This window comes from Catharus ustulatus, chromosome 18, assembly GCF_009819885.2.
Source record: "Catharus ustulatus isolate bCatUst1 chromosome 18, bCatUst1.pri.v2, whole genome shotgun sequence".
Lineage (NCBI taxonomy): Eukaryota > Metazoa > Chordata > Aves > Passeriformes > Turdidae > Catharus > Catharus ustulatus.
This window is the reverse complement of record NC_046238.1, coordinates 6,253,702-6,274,972: the sequence shown is the minus strand read 5'-3', so window position 1 is coordinate 6,274,972 and position 21,271 is coordinate 6,253,702. Positions and strand designations below refer to the sequence as shown.

The following is a 21,271-nucleotide window of genomic DNA, read 5'->3' as shown; positions in this document are numbered from 1 at the left end:
CCATGCCACAGGGCTGGGGACTGGCCCTGGCTGGTCAGCTCTAGCCAGAGGCTGAGTGGCGTCACAACCAATTAATGTGGTTTAGAAACATCTCCACCCTGCACCTACTATCCCACTGAAAGAAGGGGAAAAGAGAAATAAATAAAAAAGGAATAAAGAAATAAAAAGGCAAAGCACACCCTGTGTTCCCACTGCATGCATTTCCCCCAGCAGTCACCGGCTGGGAAGGAAAGGCAGAATAAATCCCCTCCACAGGGGTATCCAAACTCACTTGACATGGGAGATAAATCTGTACCCAGGAGGAAATCAAGCTCTCTCCACTACAGACCCAATATAGATTGTGTAATGAGGTGCTTCCTTGCCCACACCACCACAAACACAAGCCGCCTGCATGCAGAAAAATAAGTATATATAGTTTTTCTTTAGAAATCCACCACCCATTTCACCTCCCCCTCACTTCAAGCAGTGAAAACAGCTTCTGTCCAACTGTCACGTGAGATTTAAGCAGAAATGACAAGAAAGGCAGCTTTGTGCAACTCTCCCTGCAATTTTCCCATCTACGACATACATGGAGAGATGGAGAACTCAACAAAATGCAGAGGAAAAAACAAAATGACCAAGTAACAATATACTGAACGTAATATAACCCCACCACTGATCCACAGACCAGCTACCTGCTTCTCCATTTCTGGGTATTCTGCTGGTTTTTGCTGGAATTTATTGAAAAGATATCAACAAAATAACAGGAATACAGCCCCAAAGGAAAGTTTTCCCCCTGATGGTCCCCTGCCACTGCAAAATTCCCTTTTTAGGCAATAATCTAGAGCTCTGGCAGGGCCTAGATGCAGTGCCCTAGCCCAGACTCACCCTGATTTCATGCACACATGTTAATGCCATGCTATGGATGTAATTCTCTTGTAAAGGGATGCAGACCAGCAATCATTACAGCAGCTCCATGCATAACTCCCCTGGTTATCCCAGCTACAACCCTGCCACTGTGGCCCTCTACTCTTTTTCAAGTAGCCTATCACTCACCTGCCTAAACTATGATTTGCTCATTTTTGCAACATCAAAGGTTTGTACTAGACAATCTCTCTTAGGGGTGTTTAACCCACATAATGGGTTAAACAGTGCACCAGTTTAATTCTGGGGAAGCAAATGGTTCACAGTCTTCATTACATGTATTATACAGTTTGGGTGGGTTTGAGGTTGGGTGTTATCATTTCTTTTTATTTTAGTTTACCACCATTGAAAAGCTTTCCAGGACACCTGCCCCAGGGGCCCATTATTATTAAAAAGTCCCCATAGCAGGTATGAAAAGCCTTTGAGATTTTCTGGCTCAAAACCACAAGGGAATGATCAATGGCAGAAGATGATGAGCTGTGTTTGTGGAAGGGGCTGGGAATGAAGAACAGCCCTGAGACAAACATCCAGAAATATCTAAATGTACACTCTTGAGGAGAAATGACCTTTCAGTTTTTCATCCTTCCCCTTGTCCAAGATTAAGTATCAGTTTTGAATCTTGTCACCAAAAAGCTTTAAGACAGTGGATCCATCAAAGAGATGTGAAGAGACATCTCCAGTTATTAATTATAAAATCATATCCCAAGCTACCAAGCCGATTTCCCTCTCCAAAATTCTTCCTCATCCACACAAACCTCATCCCACTCCCCAATATTCCCATGATATTCAGAAGAGCTGGGAGGTGGGGGGAAAAACACGGCAGGGTTGATACTGCACTTGCAGAGCTCTGGAAGATGAGACAAATCCCAAGGGCAGAGGCAGGAAGGGCTCTGCTCTGGGCACTCTGCAGGGCAGTCTCACCTGCTGCAGAAATCCCAGCACCATTCCAGAGCCATCAATCCATGAGCCTTTGCAGAGCCAAGCAGGGGTAGGAACAGTGCCTGGGAGAAGGATGATCATCCAGAGCAACCTCCTGCCTTGCCAGGCTGCTGTCTGCTCTTTCCAGCTGATTAAGCCAAAGGATTGGGGGGAATTTCACAAACTAAATCCTTAGAATATAGAAAAGGAAGGGGGAGGAGAGAGCAGCAATGGCTGAAGGACGTTCAGCAGCGAAAGATGCTTTTTCCTGTTAGAGTAACAAAAATTCACTAAACAAGTGGAGAGAGGACCTTTTAGCAGGAACAGCTGAGAGACTGATTTGAGAATGAGAAAAAGACCATTTTTTACAGAGTGAAAAGCTCTACCCCATGCAGCTATTTGTAGCTGGTAGAATACACTGGATTTCTTGCCTTTATCACCACAAACAAGAGGCTGTTTGTACTGTAAAGCTGCAAGTTACACGGCCAGTACCAGTGTCTGTTCCTTTATACTCCATCTCCCAATTTTATCATAAGCAAACATGCAGTTTACAGTTGCCTATAAATTTCATCCTCAAACTCTTCAGAACAAAACACTGTGTACTTTAATCTTAATGTTCTCCCTATCAAAAAGATCCTGCTTGCAGGGTTTACAACTACTAAGCAGTAAAGTACCAGGAGATAAGTTATCCTTGTTTTACAGAAGAAACAGAGGGACAGAGATTAAATAACTTATCTAGACAGGGGGGAAAGTGACGTGCCCCAATTTTCAACTCTGATTTTTCCAGCTTTGCCCCAAGCTGTGCTGAAAGTACTTTGGAAGGGCTCTTGAGCAGCTACTGCAGAGAAAATCGTTTGCAAAAATTAAATTTCACACCCAGTTTTAATAAAACTTACACCCTGATAATTCAATAAGCAGGATGTGAAAAAAACTCACAAGTTTAAACAGCTCAGAGAATTTAAAGCTAGGTGCTTGTGCACCTGCAATTATTTTAATAGAAGGCTTTATGCAAGACCAGGACACTTCACAAAAAAATATACAGTGCCATGAGTGCTCAATCCAAAAGAACAGACAAAGGAACAAGCAGAGTTTACAAGCAGCCTAAGACAGGTCCAACCATTTTAAGCACATAGAGGAGAGAAAACACATTTGCTCACACATTATGTGCACCCACATACACGTTTTACTGATCATGTACTAGCTGGGACATGATGGAAACCAGAGAACTCCTTCAGCTACCAATGAAATTGGGTAACACCAGGCAGGTGGATACAGCTGTCTCCGTGGAACCTGCCTTCAGTTTAACATGAAGCTGTCACAAGAAAATAAACACATCATTTCCTCCAAATACTTCTTCACACGCAGTCTTCAATCCCTAAATCCTGAGTGATTGACAAGGCATTGTTCCACAAACCCTTGAAAAGGTTATGTTTATAAAAACCTCTACCTCTCACTAAAAGAGGAAATGCTCAAGCAGTTTAAATTTGGTGTAGCAAGAAACTTGCATACAGATTAGCCCATTTATTTGTTATGATGTTGCAAGATACTGTTTTATTAGCTTAATTTGTCTTTAGCAGCACTGGAGACCAAGGTAACTACAGCTGCATTGCTGGAACCTATATTAAAAAAACACAGCTTTTGAAAAAGCATCTTTTTATTCTTGTACTTGCAAATCAGTTTTGTTTGTTTTTTAAAAAGGCTGGCTTATTTGAATGAAATAGAGCTTTAAAAAGCTGGGTGGCTGTTGGCAAATATTTTATACCATTTCTCCACTTCAAAGACTGTTCATATCAGAAATTCTACTAAGTCCACAGCACGCTAAATTGACACAAATCCCTGACAGAAACAGAGCTTATGTGTAACCTACTAGCAAAATTCAGCTACCTGAATAATTAATATTCTTCAAATTAAGACTTCACTTAGCTCTCTAGGTGTACAATATTAAATATATTACCATTTGTTAATTTTCAGCTTCAGATCAAAATCAGAGAGCAGCCACAGCAATTTGGCACCAGCAAGGACAGAGTTCTGACACTCACTTCAGCAAGGCACCATTTCACCCCTGGTCACTCCAAGCTGCTTCAGTTCATTTTTCCTTCTTTCCCTCAGCTTTTTAAAAATTTTTCTCCTTTCACATTTCTTCTGAAATACACTGCAGCTGCAGTGAGTCCCCAGCCCTCAAACAGTGTGTTCTCAAAAGATGCAACCAATACAAATGAAATCTGTGCTGCAGTTTCTAGGGAGTGGGACCACTTTGCATCGTCTTGTCTGATATTAGAAAAAAACCACCAACCTACAGGAGTGAGCCACCTTGTTTCTTTCAAGTCTGAAGAAGCTCTGAGAATGAAAAAACAAAGCAACTAACAGTAATGAGTTACACAGAACCCCTCATCCATGTGTTTTGCTTCCAAGGGAGCAAGACGAAAATGCAACATCAGATCCACATGAAATTCTGCACCTAATCTGCAAACCAGTTACCATGACTGCACATGCAAATTGGTCAGATAAAAGCCAGTCAGAGGAATAATTGGCTATTTGGAGGTACAAAATGACTAATTTATCACAGCCACCACATAAGTGGGTTGTTTTTTTTCCTCCGCTTCATAATTGCGGCACTTAATTCTCCAAGTCCAACCTGGTGTTTCAGATGCAGTGTGGTACAGTAAGTGCCAAAGCAGGAGAGTCCAGGCTCCATCCAGATCTCCAGCACTGCTGTGACACAGGTCCAGACTTTCATCTGTGCCCCACAGGTCCTGGCAGGAAGTCAAGGCACAGCTTCTAAAGGTGACTGTAAAAAACCACCCATGCCCAGCAGTATTGAACAGGAACTGTGTAACCTCTGAAGAAGCCTGAGAAGCCACCAGTGCTGAAAATCCCAGCATGGGCTGCACCTCTGTGGTGTCACCAACACCACTTGTGAGCCTGAGCCTCCTGAACAGAGAGCCTCCAATGACCAACCTTCAGCATCATCCTCCTGATGCTGTTCAGACAGTGCTTTCTGTAACTCGTCCATTTGCACAAATCTCATTTTCCTGCCTAGCAAAAATTTAGCACAAATATCAAACCCCATCAGCAGCCAGTCTTCTAGTAACTACAACCAACTACAGCTTCATTGTAGGTGCTCACAACTAAGGCAGGAGCAGAGCATTATCATTTCCCATCCAGGAGGTGACTGGGCATCAGTGACAAATGATGTCCTTTACTGGCAAACAGAAGGACCAGAGAGCTTCAACTTTAATGCCTCCTCTGCCTACTAAAATACCAACTATTCCTGTTGGAAAGTGTTGGCAATTTTCTTTTAATACCTTCTTCCTGGGGTATGAAATTAATTCAACTAAAGCAGAATTGTAAAAGAATACAGGAAGCAAGGCAGAACAGGTTTGTATAAAATCTGACACTGCAATGCTTAGACTTCAAGGATGCCATGGCATCAAGCTTTCCAACAAACACTTCATTCAAGCAGGAAAGCCAGACTTAAATATTCTCTCCTTCAGGCACAGAGCAAATGGATCAGTTGCTAGTAATTATCTGTTTTCCCTACTTCAGACACTACCATCTGTGAATTGGGCCTAATATCTTCACACAGTAATGGTGAAGTCTTACATGGGAGCCGATACACCACTCATTCCTTCTGAGGTTTGTAACAAAACATCATCCTCTACATATTTCCAGCCCAGTAAATAATCATATCCTGCACAGAACTGTACCTGTGACACCAAACCAGCAGCTGTAGGTAGGATGCAAAAGTACATTTTACATGCAAAAGGGAAATCTGTAGGTAGGATGTAGGAGAAAACACATTTGCTCACACATGATGTGCATCCACATACACTTTTTACTGATCATGTACTAGCTGGGACATGATAGAAACAGCTGTAGGTAGGATGCAAAAGTACATTTTACATGCAAAACTGTAAGGGAAATCTGGGCAAAATGACAGTTCTGTGTTCAAAACTATCTAATGATGAGATTACCAAGGTAAGTTTGCGGGGTTTTATGGTTAAATTCCAAGTCCACCTTCTCCTCAATGGAGCTGGGAGCCCGTGGTATAACCAAGTGTTGTGTCTCTAGCAGCTGGGGCCAAGAAAGCCCCTGGCTGCAGACAGGTTTCTCCCTGCTCCTGTGGCAGGTGCCTCCCCATCCCCTCGCTCCTTGTGCTCCCTGATGGCTCCAGTGCACTGCTGGAGATGGGATTTGGCTGCACAGGCTCAGGAGGAAAAACCCTCTGCCCAGATGTGCTAATCCCCTGTGGCAACCCAGTGCAGCACACATGACCTCGGATGGCAGGGCTGACAAGGTCAATGACTGCTGTGCCACAGAGGTTACTCCTGCTCACTGAAGTCTCCCATGTGCACACCAGAGGGGCCCTCCTCCTCTTTTAGCACAATTAAATGCTTTTTATTTAGAAATTTGCACAATTTGCGTGCAATTTTCTCCCCACACAAGCAAGCTCCATTAAAGCCATTTTCACACAGCAGAGCCAGCATTTAGCTGGGCTCAAACACTGATCTTATCCTCCTGACACTTTCTTCAATCCCTCTGAGGGATTATAGCTGGGAAAATGACACTGATGAGAAGAAGTCCTTCTTCCCCCACTCTTTGGATTTAATATCCAATATAGGCTTCTCCTTAATACAACACATGCACAGGATACAGGACAGAAAGAAAGACAGGAGGAGAAAAAAGAACACAAGGCTGAAAAGGAGGAATTATTGTGTGCACAGAGCTACAAATGCCATTTACAGACTGAACTGCTTTTAACTTTCTGCCATCAAAAGGGTTAGATACCTCATCCCCTCCAAGCAACCAGCCAAGCACAAAAAAGCTTGCCTCCTCTTTCTCCCTGTCACATTGAAACTAATCACTGAAAACAAGGTAGAAACTGTGTTCTCAGAGCAATTAACTTGCAAGTGAGGTTTTATCTTTCCCAGTAATCCCTTCTACCCCCACCCCACATATGACCAACTTCAGAGCTTAACCAAGAGCAGAGTCACAACCCTCATTTTACACTGCCCATTCCAGCAGACTTGCAAGATGACCTAAAACACAGAAAGAACATGTAGCTGTAATCCAGCTCCAAAGGCTCAGGCCATATTTGCAGGGTTTCTTTAATCAATACACATCTGCTCTGCATCCCCTCTGCCCTGTGCCAGAAGGGCATTTGCGTGGCTGTGCAGCCAGCCAGATCAGGGAACCAGGGAATTAGTTTTCCTGGCAGCATAAACGCTAGAGCTGGCACAAGGGAGGTAATTGGGACAAGCAGCCAGGGCAGGAAAGGACCATCCCCTTCAGCAAAAACACATACTTATGTCAGATTAAAGTGGCCACAGCCCCAGCTCCCTGCTCACTCTCCCCCTGTTCCTGCAAGCGTGGGAATTACCCAGCAGCGTGGAAGATCAAGTCGGTTAGCTTTGCAAAAGGGTGTCCATCTAAACACAGAGCCATTTTCACAGCTTGTTTCTTCTCTCACCAGCTTCTCCTCCCTTGAAAAGCAAAAAACCGACAGAATGAAGGGATTTGGATGCCATCACTCACCATGTTCCTGTGCCCAGGCAGGGAGCAAAGGTGCTGGGCTGCAAGGGACTGAGCACAGCCCTGGGCTCCTAAATGGAAGGGTGCTAACATTTTCCTCTGGCAAGGTAAACAATCCCAGCAGTACAAAGATTGAATGACTCCACGGAACAAAAGGGAAAATAAGGTCAAGCCAGAAAAAAAAAAAAAAAAAAAAAAAGGAACAAGAAGCAAGTGAGATGAGAGAGATATGACAGATACAAACACACAGAGCAAACCCCCAAGAGGCTGCTCGTTAGCTCTGAAGCCGAGCACACGGAAAAAGAGAAGAATTTACTTCTTCCTCAACTGGAATGTTTGCATAATTGTCACTTTCAATTCTACATAATTCCCCTTTCTACACATTTGTTCCGTGTCTAGGCCACCATGCATGAAATAAATCCCTGTCTCAGAGCACGGCCTGTCTGTGCGACTCAGGGTGCTAAGGAGATTGGGTTTCCCGTTTATTCCTGTATTACATTCCAAGAAGGTGTGAACAATGCTGTATCAGCCTTAAAATATCAACCAGACAGATATCTACCTCGGCCAGGCAAGACTTTGCCTAGGCTAATTTTTCTAAAACCATAAAGCTAAGCATTAATTAAATACCATTTTCCCCCTTCCCTCCCTGTGACACGCTCAAAATGTACCCAAATAAATAATTCAGTCTGAAGTTTTAGGGTTGTGTTTCTTCTCCCAACCCAAATTAAAATTAAATGCACTCACTTTTGGGATAGGTTCAATTTTCTTCATATTTAGTGCTGATACCCAGGTGCCCTATTAAAAAAGCTAAATTATAAGCTCAGATATTGAAATATCAACACTAATTAGGTCTTTTAGACACGTTTTTAGATGCTATTTAGAAAATCCACATTAAAAAGAGCAGGGGCAAAGGACGAACTTTCAAAATTAAAAGGAGCAGCACTGGGTAATTAGGCACCCAGATTCTCATTCTTTTTTTAACAATAGAGACAAACACCATTTCAGTGGCCATAGTCTAAAGAGGACACAATGTTATTTCTTTTTTGAGGCTGAAGGAAGTAGAAAACAAAGTTCAAATGTTGCTAAACAGAGGTGATATTTAAAGTTCATTCAACTTTAAAGCTTGGCAATGTATCATTAGAAGAATGAGAAAGTCAAAAACCATTTCTGCACATCACAGCAAAGGTTTTACTTTGCAATTCAGCTGCAACCCAAATTCTGGCCTTCTTAAAATGTACCTGGAAAAAGACATTCCAAGGTTTCCAGTCTGGCAGCTGCCTGGGAAGCAGAGCCAGCGGGATGTTGATGACCAGGTGGGAAAACCTCCACAGCCTGCTTTTGTTCCTTTCCCCAGCATAAGAATACATTGCAAGACACCAAAATTGACTCTTTTTGAAAAGGCTTGATCCCCATGAAGACACAAAGCCAGGTGATTTTTTTCCCCCCATGTTTTTTCACTTCCAGAAGCACACCAGTTTAAGTGCACTGCTGGGAGCTGTCACTCTCCCCAGAGAATACAGATTCCCATGGTGGGAAGGGACCCCCACACTCTCCCCACTTTCTCACATAAAAATACCAGTCTTACATCATGATTAATTTCCTCCTGACTCAAAGTAAGTACTGGAATGCTCCAGCAAAATTGGTAAAAGAAGCTTCATTTTGCATTTTCTCCCATGTCTGTATTCTTATTGGCATGCTTTATGTGTCTGGCTTTATGTTTTAGGCACAGACTCATTATTCCTACTGTATTCAGCAGAGACTCAGTGAATAATCACATTCTGCTTATGTTCAGAACATGGTAAAGGTAATACTGGGGGAAAAAACACCAGTGACTTATCTGCTAAACATATATAAACAGGGAATGGGAATTTTAACACACATATGTACAAAAGGAGGAAGAGGTAAAAGAACAAGGAGAATTCGTTTATGGCTTGAGACAAAAATCTATTCCCCCTCTTCAGTAGCTGTTCCTTTTTGCCCAGCTAAGTGCACTGAACAGTGAAAATTTACCTGCAGGTAACTAGCAGATAATCAGAAGTACACAAAAAACAAACCAAGGAGCACCCCAAGGGAGGACAAGCTTTATTTGCCTGCAGGAAATAAAACCAGAAGCTGCCCATTTACCAGCCCTGACACGATGCTGACACATGCTCTGCATTACAGCATCTCACCACGCTGCTCGAGACCACCCCAGCTGCTGACCATGCCACAGGAGCACAGCAAACCACATTCATTTGGTTTTTGGATTGTACTTAACACAGATAAACACTCATAGTTTATACTCTGTCCCTTTTCAGGTCAAATTAGTATCAGTGCAGGTTGCATCAACCTCACAAGTGGCATCAAACACGTCCCTGTCTGGGCCACACAGCCCCATGCCAAAAGTCCCCTGCAAACGTGCCACAGGCGCGGTGTATGATTGCAGACACCATATCAGCAAACAGCTATTTAGTAGCAGCCACAGTTAGCTGACCTTCAGGCAGAAACTCAGTAACCTGATGATGATGACATTCCTGGCCCTAGATTGTCTGCAGCATTTATTTTGGCAGTGGTGAAGAAAATCCACTGATCCATTTGGAGCAGGAAGCGCTGATCAGGAAACCAGAGCCCTGCTGCTGCCCGAGAGCCAGGCTTGAACAGCCTGGAAACCCTGCCCCACCTGAGCAACACAGCACTGAAAAAGTCATGGAAATTAGATTTACAACCTTACAATCCAGCAGCATGGCTGGCCTTGGAGCTGTGGCACAAGAGCTACAGTCTTTGGAGACAGCAACTTTATAATTACATAACCCTGAGCATCCCCTGGGCAGAAGAGAATCAGGCAACACACTCAGAGACTCCAAAACCCACCCAAGCGTCAGGACAACACAGCTGAAGGTAAGAAACCAAAGATGCTCTCTGTCTGGAAACAGCTTGTGTAAACTTTTTTTTTTTTTTTTTTACAAAGACCAACTTCGAAAATAATTCTTGGGAACCCACCAAGAAAACAACCTGCCTACAGCTCTTTGTCTGAGGTATCACCTGGGAGTTTACATTAGTTTGCACAAGCCCTGTTACAGCAGCTCCACAAACCCTGGTTTGGAAACAGCCTGTCCTACACCTGCCAAAACACAGGGTCATTTTCTAACCAGGGCAAGCGAGTTTGATGTTAACAAAGGGCTCCTCTATCCAACAGCTGCTAAAAAGAGCATCTTTCCTTGCAAAAAGCCTAAAAGTTGTACAGGTGACTTAGCAATGAGCACAGGAACCTTTTCTAATTGAGTCCTGCAAGCACTTTTGCCTGGGTGCAGCTAAAATTTTAATTTCCAACTCACACTGCCTGAGTGTGACTTCCAGTAACGTGGAAGAAAAGTCATGTATGAGTACGAAGGAGCTGTGTGAAATCAAGTTACAGACCCTGTGCAGCCCAGAGGCTCTCAGCTGTGCTTCACCACCCCTTTTCCCACTGCAAACAGCACTGGAAACACCAGTGCCTGCAGAAGTTACACAGACCCTGCAGCTGCAGCCACCTGCACAGCCATGGACAGGAGCTGGGACACACTCAGCTCTTGCTGCCAGCAAGAACCCGCAGGGACAGGTTGAGAACAAACCCCCAGCCACCCCCTCCCTGCCAAAGCCACCCCAGGGCTGCCCAGGGAGTGGGAACAGGGCTCCAAGAGAGTTATCAGTTTGTTTGATGTAACCAACAACACTGCCATGTGCACACTGACACGAATGCACAGATCTCTGCGGAGTTTGATGGATGAGCTGATGGCAGGCAAGTTATAAAATCCATCTGCTTGGAAAACCATTGTCATTTTCAGCTAAAAATCACACCAGCAAACTCGTATCACAACTTTGTACTATTCAGGGCCAAACTACAATACCAGAGTAAGTAGTGGCGTTCTTTCCTGGGGAGATCTTGCAAAATATTCAGTAACTGAACACTAATAGCAGTATGACAGAGGTTTTTTTCCCTTTTTTTTTAATGCACCAAGTGGTTTAGTTAAGCCTGAGAAAAAATGGAAGGCGGTTTTTGCCTATCTTGCAAAAGCCTCTCTTGAGATGTCTGTTCTGCATCAGGAGAGTTTCCTAGTAAATGCATGAAAGAGTGCTGCTATGAGAAGCAAAATTATAAATCCAGAGCATCAGGAAGGAGTGATGAAGCTTAGGGGAACTTAAGAAGCCTGAAGTCAAGGCCTGTATTTTATCTCTGAGAGGAGAACTGGACCTCAGGAAAATCTCAGAGCAGGGCATGGCACTGCCCAGGCTCCCACACCTGCTGTGGGGCAGAGAAACATTTCCCTAGGAGTTGGAACAAGGAGATTTTGGCATCAGAGGCTCTCCCATCACCTCCCACACAAACACAGCGCATGTCATGTTTGAGGCAGCTCTGTCACATCACAGGAGCTCCCCGAGGGACACAGCCAGCTCCTCCAGGTACCCCACAATGGCACAGCCAGGGTGACACAGGCAGTGATGAAAGCACTTGCCCAGAGCTCGGAGAGAGGAAACTTGTGGCGGAGTCAGAAAGAAAACCCCGTTATCTCAACTTCCGGCCCCCTCTGCTTAACCGCCAGACCACAAAACACTTTTATTGTAGGATAACGTTTCAACAAATAGCTATTTTCTCTCAGCAGAAAACCCACTTTGGAGTTTTACTTTTAAAAATCCATTTTTACTCCAACTCCAAGCCAACCCTGTGACTCAGCATAAACAATTTCTCCCTCCTTTGCATGCCCCAGTTTTATTAAGTAATCCCCATAAAAGTAATTACTGAGCTTTGGACTGAAAAATAACTAGGGAAAAAAAAAAAGGGAGACAGCAAATTCTGCATATCTTTATTTGCATACAGATTCCCTCCCTCCCCCTTTCTAAGGTTTTTGCCATGAGGTCTTTTATGTCTCTTTCAATAATCATATAATTATATGATTCCTAAAGTACACGCTGGCAACACTTCAGGGGATTTTAGTCATTACAGGTGACAAGACTTTTCTCTCATGTCTAATGCTCGCTAGGATTTCCTTCCACTTCATTCACAGATAAGATGAAGAATCAAGTGACACCCAAAACGCTCTCACAGACAGATTTTGGGGGAATCAACCCTTTTCCTTCTTCATCACAGATGCAGGGAAATGGGCAGAACTGAACTGGAATGAACTTCAATTGGAATGAAGCACTTTTTCAATTAAGCAGCCCATCATTTTTCCCAGGCACCACATCCAACTATTTTAATGGCTTTCACATTTTTCCTTTAATTTTACAATCTGAAAGAAATGCCAAGGTTCCATCAAGGACTGAGAATGCCATAATTCCATTTCTTCCAATGGCTGCAAGTTATTAACAAGACGTCAAAACATCATAATTATTTTATATCAAGTTTGACTGATTCCATAAACATCTCTTAGCTGCACACTATCCTGAGTCTCACTCCCCCTGAGTGCAGGTATGTGCTCAGGCTAAATGGAGTTAAGAGGCTGCATATCCTCTTCCACAGCAGTGCAAGAGACATTTCAGAGTCACCAAAACATCAACAGCAATAATGCATTTTATTACCTGATGCACTTGAAATTGCAAGCTTTGAGACATTGCTTTCCTTGAATCTCTTTGGGGGTTTTTGCACCTTTGTACAAATAAGAGCTCCCAGGAAAGAATCTGCAGCTTCACTAAGCAAGAGGAAGGGTTAAAGGAAAGAGCTCGGTGTCCTTCAGCAGCCACCCAACAGCCAGCAGCTCTGAATTACCATTTATTTCCCAACTTGGGCTGCACGCTTCCTCCTAACTTCAGCATCTCATCACTAAGTACAGGTTAGGTCAGGGACACCCTAGCATCAGAGTGAATCAATCTATATTTAAAACTGGGGGGGGGGAGGGAAAGGCAAAACATCAAACAATTACTGTCTTATTTTTATGAAGCTAGAAAGAACATCTGTTGAAGGGCGAGGTAACACAATGATATCAAACCACAAATGCTGTAAGCTTCACATTCAGACTACAGGCACAACTGCATCATGCATATGCATTTTCTGAATTCCTCTCTATGACAACCTGTGCAGAAGAGAGAGCAAGAGAGAGATAGAGAGAGAGGCTTTGGGCACAGGAGAGCAGCCCAAGCATAGCTCCTTGCCCTGCCGACCGTGCATGGCAGTCCTCAAAATAGAACATTTAACTTCAAATTGCCACGTTTGTGTGGCACTATAGATAGCCAGCACAAGATTAAAAAAGCTTTGCTCTGACACAAAGGGAGAGACAGGAATGGTGCCATAAGCCCGTGTTTTGCAGCCAGTGGCGCAGGGAAATAATTTTGATCCCTTCAATCCCCTTATCCATGCCAACCACTGACCTTGCAGATGCAACTTTTGTTCAAGTTCAGTCCCTTTTTGGCTCGAAGCAAGACAGAGCTCCAGAGGAAACACTCTGCACTCATCCTGGATCACCCAGGCGCTGTGCACACAGCTGCCCCCAGCTCCCGTTAGCCAGGTAATTCTGCACTTCACACCCAGCGACTCAGGACAAAATAATGGAGCTGCAAAGGGTGACACCCACCTCTCTGCCTGTCACAGGGCTCCACACTTGCCTGTCTGGTGCAGGTGGGAGCCCCACAGCTGGAGCAGCTCGTACCTGCCCAGCTTTCACAACTCTTGCACCAGAGGAACTGGATGGACAACTCCACACAGGTTGGGTTTGCCTGGGCGGCTCAGGAGCTGTTAACCCTCGCCTCCATGTTAAATGTTTCTGCACTGAGAACATAAAGACTGATTCTCCTTTCAGCATCAGAGCAGTATTCTTAATAGTTCATTAGTTTCAGAAAAGAGACTATTTCTCAAGGAGATGGACCAGGGCTGGTAGCTGCACTCCAACTCTTTTCTCTCTGAACAGCATGGCTGGAACAGTCACAACCCCCACTGTGCTGAGCACAGTAGAGCCAGGAGATATTTAAACAGCAAGAGCCACTTCACCTACATAAAACTCTTTTATACATTTACCATGATAAACTAGAGGCATTAAAGTGCAGTGAATTGGAAATTGTTCTCACTTAGAGCTGGATGTTCACCTACAACCGATACCAAGATGCACACCCTACGCACTGTATTTCAAATCCTTATTTAATAAAAAAAAACAAACCCAAACTGCATCAAGCAGGAAACAGTGTTTCAGTTCTGCTGAGACTGTTCTCTTTCGAGTACTTGCTACAGCACCACAAACGACACAATATTCCCACAACTTGCACAGCCAGGACAAAGCCCAGATGTTGCAGAAGCTGAAGCAATAAGCATATTTTGACCACAAGTTTGGGATCTGTGTGCATGCAAAGCCTGACACAGGGGAGCAGCCTGCTGTGGCTGTGCCTGGAGAATTTCACACCTCATCCAAAAAAAGCAAGGAAGCAAAAGGGAAAAAAAACAAACCACCCCAAAACCTTTCTATCAATGTGTCTCCAGCCACAGCACTGAATCTCTGTACTGAAATGAATTTTTTCACAAGTGCAGTTGCATGGCCATCAGCCCTTCTGCAGAACAAGCAGGGATCTACCAAAGAAACAACAAGAAACACCAGGCTGATCTCATCCTGCCCAGCTCCCTTCTTCACTGCTATTTTCCCAGAAAGTAACATCATGACAGTCAGTCTCATTCTGTGAAATAACTGAGATAAATGATACAAAGTGCATCTTCTTAGCATACTGAAAGGACAGTCAAGTTTTCAGTTCTTACTAGGCATGAAGTGAAATGTACTACTGCAAGTAAACATTTATCATCTGAGTGAAGTGGAACACCAATTCTATTATATTCCTTTTATTACAAAAAAAAAAAAATCTCACTTGTGCAATACAGAGTACCTTGTCTTTTTAAATATTATAGATTCTAATAATTTTAAAACTGAATAGATCTTCTGAATTTCTCAGTGATGGTTGGTCTACTTGACATTTCAGCAAACGTCACCTCATGTTTTGCCCCAGGTTTCAGAGTGCTCAAGAAAGCCTGAGCAGTTATACTATGGGAAACTACTTCAGAAAAATTGGCAGGATATTAAGAGGTCTTTCAAAACACCCAGATAGACAGAATCAAGTGCAATTTGAGTTTAAAATGAAATCTCAATAGGGATAAGGGTGACCTCTGAGCTTGGCTGGGATTTCCAAGCAATTTCCTCTCTCCAACACCCCTGCAGCCACTTTATGAGCACTGCAGGTGCCCTGACCTTGGCTGCAGGGATGGCCCCAGGCAGGGGCTGTGCTTGCCATGCACCCCATCACTGCTTCAATCCTGGCAGCTTTCACTGCAAAGTAATTCCCTGCCCAGCAGAAGAGCTGGCTCTTTCCTCACCACAGCCCACCACTCACCATGGTTTGCAGGGAACATTTCTCCCCTCAGTTCCTGGCCCAGCTGAGCACATACTTCAGGCTTTCCACAGCTCTCCCCCTCTGCTTTAATCACCTCTGATTCCTCAACAACTACAAAGATACCTTAAGTACCTGCTTCAAACAAGATGCAAAAAAAAAAAAAAAGTAAAAATCAACAGCTAGGAGAACAAATCAATGGAGACTAGCAAGCCTTCAGGAAAACCAAAAGGCATTTAGAGCCTTTACAGCATCATCCAGAAAATCATTAGCTTTCCTGGGGTTAAAAGCGCTTTTTAAGAGGAATAACTGGCCATCAGAAATGCTAGCTTGATACACCACCACCTGACAATTAAGTAGAAGGTAAAAAATACTTAAATATCTATAAACTTGTTTTAAAACATAACCTAGCTATGGAAAAATTCTAAGTGGCAAAGCAGTCATAGAGAGAGATGGTGACAAATCAGAAGTTACATGGCTAGGTCAGTGGAGCTAGCACAAAACCTTAGGAACAGGAAGCTGCAGTTAAATACATTGGTTTTCTTATCAATGAGAGATCAGAGCAACAGTAACAGGACAGTGTACAGCACACATGTGAAAACAGCCTTATCAAGATGACAGCCAGAGAACTTATGGATTTTGTCCAGGAGTCTACTAGGAGCAATAGGCTTTCTAAACTCTGCTGCACTGAGGCATGAACAGCAGAGAAGGGGCTGCAGCACTGCCAGACCTCTGGCTACAAACAGCAGGAGTGGGTAAAGCATTAATCTCCTTGGGGCACAGCTGGGCCCCAGCTCAGCTTGTAAGGGCAGCATCCCCACTTCAACACCACGCGCACCGAGTCAAGGTCTGCCCCTTTTCAGCTCGGGGATCTGCTTCTACACAGCACATCACTCACACCTGAGCATGGATCCTCCACAAGATTCTATAAACAGGTTAAACATTGCGCAAAAAAACCTGTACACACACACACACACCCCTCAAGAAAGTTAAAATTTCCATTCAGAGCTCCAAAGCTTTGCTGGAATCTGTAAAAATGATAAACAACAGCCAAAAAGAAAACACAACCCCTTGTCTTTTCAACTACTTTGGGAGAACAATTGCTCTCAAAGATCGCATTCATTAACATTCTGATGAAGTTCCCTTTTAGCGCTGTTTTTCATACTTGAAAGGAACAGCTATGATCAGAGAGAGCCCTCAACTACCGACTCACTCATTTAGATTCTCTCGCTCTGATTCACCAATCACCTTCAAGAATAATTAGCAGCTTCATCTGAACGTAATGAATATACACACATGCTCACATCCATACCATTCATTTCGGAAGGCGGGGAGAAATCCCCCTTTCCTCAGGCCCCTGACCCCTGGCACAGCACCCATCCCCTGGGCAGCACCAGCACCCACCTGGGGGCTTTTCCAGCAGCTGACCACCTCACTGACCACCTCAAGCCAAGAGGTCACAGCAAACTACATCTCCAGGTTAAGGCCAAAGTCGTGGTGAGTGGCTGGGTACTAAAAAACCCCAAACAAAACACCACTACACACACACACACATCAACCATGACCTGCCTGAAACCAGAGCTGGATTTATACAGGAAGATCCAGGGGAAGGAAGAGAAAGGAGAAGTTTTAACTTCTTATACACAGAAAGAATCTGCTGCTTGTGTGCTGTGGGGCTGGGTTTTTTTCTTTTTTACTTAATTTTAAATATAAATATATATACATAATCAACTCGGTTTTATTTGGAAGATGGTCAGATAGAAGATACACAAGTAAAGTCACAAGTATCGCCAAAACAAGACACATGATTTTCAGATGACAAGTGCCAAAGGAAACATTGCCACGAGTTTAAATCCAAAATGCTTAGAATTCACACCAGAGAGCTAAAGGAGACCTCAAAGCCATCCCCCAGTATTAACCTTAACTGCTCATACTCCCAGGTCAACACAAAGGAAGAGTGCATACATTTATTCTATAAAGCACCCTTTACTTACAGGAACACCAGCAGTGAGAATTTGCTGCAGTGGGGAAGGGGAATTCACAACACGGTGAGATACAAAGAAAAACAAACTAAAAACTACCTTACCTCTCCCAAATGATTCAACCATTAAGTTCTACCTAAACACTGAGAAATTTCATTTCCAAGGGGAAACCCAAGGCTTAGTTAAGTCTATTAAACATAATCAGAGATCACTGTAACATCAAGAAACAAACCAAACACCACAATGAACTACCATAGATGTAACAAAAGCTCCTTTTAGGACTAAAAAACTAAATAAAATACTTTCTTAGTTCAGTACTGTCCCTAGGCCATGTACTCACTTCTACACTTTCTTCCCCCTGATGAGTATAGAAGGTTTCAATTCTTATTTATTTTTTAAAAAGCATTACAGCAGATTTTAAATCCTCTTAAGAAACAAAGGTATACCCAAATAAAGATTTTCTTCAAAGCAGAAGAAAACCACTTGTTGCAGTCAAGTTCACCAGAGAACACAGCTGCACTCCACACAAAGTGACCTTGCCAATTCAGTCATTTACATGGTTATATACTGCTTTAAGGTACTTTTGCCATAACCATCCCCTTCCCTTGCTGCTGCATCACCTCTGCCAGACATCACCCACGGTGCAAGGCAGTGCCCCAGGGAAAAATCCACACCATGCAGAGCATTTTCTTCCTTCCAATTTTACAGGGATTTAGGAAATGCACACCATCATTATGTGCAAAAACACAACCTGGAACACAACACACCTGCTTGGTGTGAAACAGGTGAATTCTGCTCACATTCTCCCTCTGAGGAGTCACCCACCATGGTCGCAGAGGTGCAGCATTGTTTCCTAACATGTTGCTAAATACACCGTAAATCGGTTCATTTCGGGTGGTGCTCTCTGACATGTTGGTAAACACAGCAGAACGATACAGTAGAAATGGGTTCATTTCAGGCGCTGTTACACTGTGACATGTTGGTAACATCAGAGTTAATTTCAGTTAATTTCAGGGAGGCGTTCCCTACATGTTTGTAAATATAGCACAAATGGGTTCGTTTCACCTGGTACTGAAGTTTTTTTGCAAGGATTTTTAAGCGGATCATTTTGTAAAGACTTGGGGTTTTTTTCTTTTTAAAGTGCTTCCACAAACAGAAGTACCTTAGGGTGGCAAATATTTAAGGTCACTTGCTATCCTTGTGTACCTCATTATCAAGGTCTGAGTGATTCAATAACAAGGCTCACCCCATCTGAAAAGCCCAGAGTTTTCCCCATCAGCCTGGAGGGATTGCACTATCATTTGAATTCTATTTCCTGATAATGTGCTCATCATGGTAGAAAATTTCTGCAGGAAGATGAATTTTACTTTCTTCCCTGACAGCTCAGTAGAGACTCAGGGGTTTAATTGGACCTATCTGCTGATGCATATTTGACTAAGAGCATGCCCAAGAAAAAAAAAAAATAAGGTTATACAGACAGGTCTAGGGCTTGGTTTAGAGGCACACGAAAGCAGATTGCTCACTCATTATCAGTTCTGCATACACAAAGTACTCGGCTTTCCTGTTAGGACAACACCCCACAAATGACACCACAAAAAGCCAAAGAACAGCGATCACCAAGCTAACACAAACCTTCTTCCCTGTCCAGCACCTGCACAGCCAGAGCTGCTCAGAATGAAACCAGAACCCCTGGCCCCCCAGCAAGGGTCCTGAGCCCAGGGCAGATGGCCAAGGCCACTGCTGTCACCTCCATGGGCACACAGGGACCATCTCTGGGACTCTGAGAACTCGGTCCCACGGGCAAAAAACTCCCAACAGCCACAATGCCACCAAAGGCCTGCGTGGCAGGAGGGGTGGGCTGGGGAGCAGCAAAGCCCAGGAACAAAATGGGACCTCACAGTCTGACCCAGACATTAAAGATCCCAGAGCAAATCAGAGTATTCATGAGTCCCTGCAGAACTCCTCACTACTCTAACACAGGTTAACAGACACACAAGTGCCAGGAAATCCAAAGCAGGGAGAGCACCCAAAACTTTGCCCACGTTTCCACCATGGTGTGTCAAAGAAAGTGGGCAAAAGTATTGCTCACATTTACTGGGAATTCAAGTTATTACACCCAACAAGCAGCTTGTGAGGTGCTTCCTCACAACTCACTTCTTCCCCTCATACACAAACAAAACAAAAATCAAAAGCCAAAGTCATAGTTTGTCAATGCCCCTCTGAAAATATTAAATTTCCTGCTCTGCTTAACTTAGCTCAGACAAGGCAGGCAGTATTTGCTTAGCAAATATTGTTTGTAATAAGTTAGACAAGCAATATTTTTTGCCAGCCTATTAACACCAGAAAAATATGTACAGTCAACAAGAGATGAAGAATTTGTTCAATTACTTCAAAAATGGGAATTACAACCGAGGGATTATTATCCATTTAAACATCTCTTTTCCACAAAATGTCAAACACTAGCCATTTGCTAACAATCTCCGGAGACAGATAAAGTAACATTTTGGCAATGCAAACACAAACTCCCGAGCTGGAGGAGGGGGAGTGGGAGGAAGGAGGGCGGGAGGGGGGGAAGCTCCACCATTCACAACAATGCCGGACCATCCCAACACGCCAGGATTATTTTGCAGCCAATTAAAACCCCAAACAAACATTTGACTTGCCCCAAGTGATGGCGAGCAGCGGCCGGAGCCGGGCAGAGCAGGGGACGGGGGAGGGAAGGAGCAAGGAGGGGAGGGCAGCAACTTGCCAGCGATCAGCGGGGCTGGCCCGGCACCCTCCTGACCGCAGCCCCGGGATCCCCCCGGGCTGACACCAGGATTAATGCACGTTAATTGCTATTTGCAAAATTCAGCAGCCTGAAAGCGCCGCGCTTCCTTTCTCAAATCCTTTTTTTTTTTCTTTTAATTTTTTTTTTTTTCTTTTCCCTTCCACCCCCCCACCCCCCCACCCCGCCATCCCAGCCCCCGCCCGCGGCAGGGCAGAGCCCCCCGGCGCTCTTACCTCCAGCGCTTCCAGGGTGTTGAAGCTGGCGATGGCGAAGCCATCGATCAGGTCCTCTTCCTGGGAGCTGGACTCGCGGCGGCGGCGGCGCGGGGGCCGGGCGGCGCGGGCGGCGGGCGGCGGGCCCCGCGGGGCGGTGCAGTTCTGGCCGCCGTTCTCCTTGCCGGGGCTCGGCTCCTTCTCGGAGCCCGAGGACGGGCTCTGGTTCCGCGGGTCGCGGGCCGCCGCCTCCCGCCGCCGCACGCGGTCCCGCTGCGACCTCGACCTCCGGCTCTGCCGGATTTTCCCATCCATCGCCGAAGAAGAAGCAAATTAAAAAAATTTAAAAAATAATAATAATAATTTAAAAATTAAAAAAAAAAAATGAAAATGAGAAGGCCGGGCGCGAGGGGGGGGAGGTGGGTGGGAGTGGGGGGGGCGCGGGGGGAGAGAAAAGTCGCCCCCCTCCAACTCACCGCTTCCCCTCTCCAAACCCCGGAGCCCTTAAAAAATAATAATAATTATTAAAAAAAAAATCAACAACAACAACAAAAAAAATCCTGCTGTTCAGAGCCTCGGATCCAGGGCGATGATAATCCACAGAGCAAGGCTGGGTGGCGGTGGCGGTGGGGCGAGCGGCA

At 44.4% G+C, this 21,271-nt stretch overlaps 1 protein-coding gene across 1 annotated transcript in view; it reads right to left on the bottom strand.

The window, feature by feature from the left end:
• FBRSL1 (fibrosin like 1) overlaps nucleotides 1-20,965 on the bottom strand; it is a 498,161-nt gene extending 477,196 nt beyond the window's left edge. The window contains exon 1 of the mRNA XM_033075794.1: nucleotides 20,652-20,965. Coding sequence (XP_032931685.1) covers nucleotides 20,652-20,945 — 294 coding nt within the window. The 5' untranslated portion in view covers nucleotides 20,946-20,965. The remainder of the gene's footprint in view (nucleotides 1-20,651) is intronic.
• Between the last annotated feature and the right edge of the window lie 306 nt (nucleotides 20,966-21,271).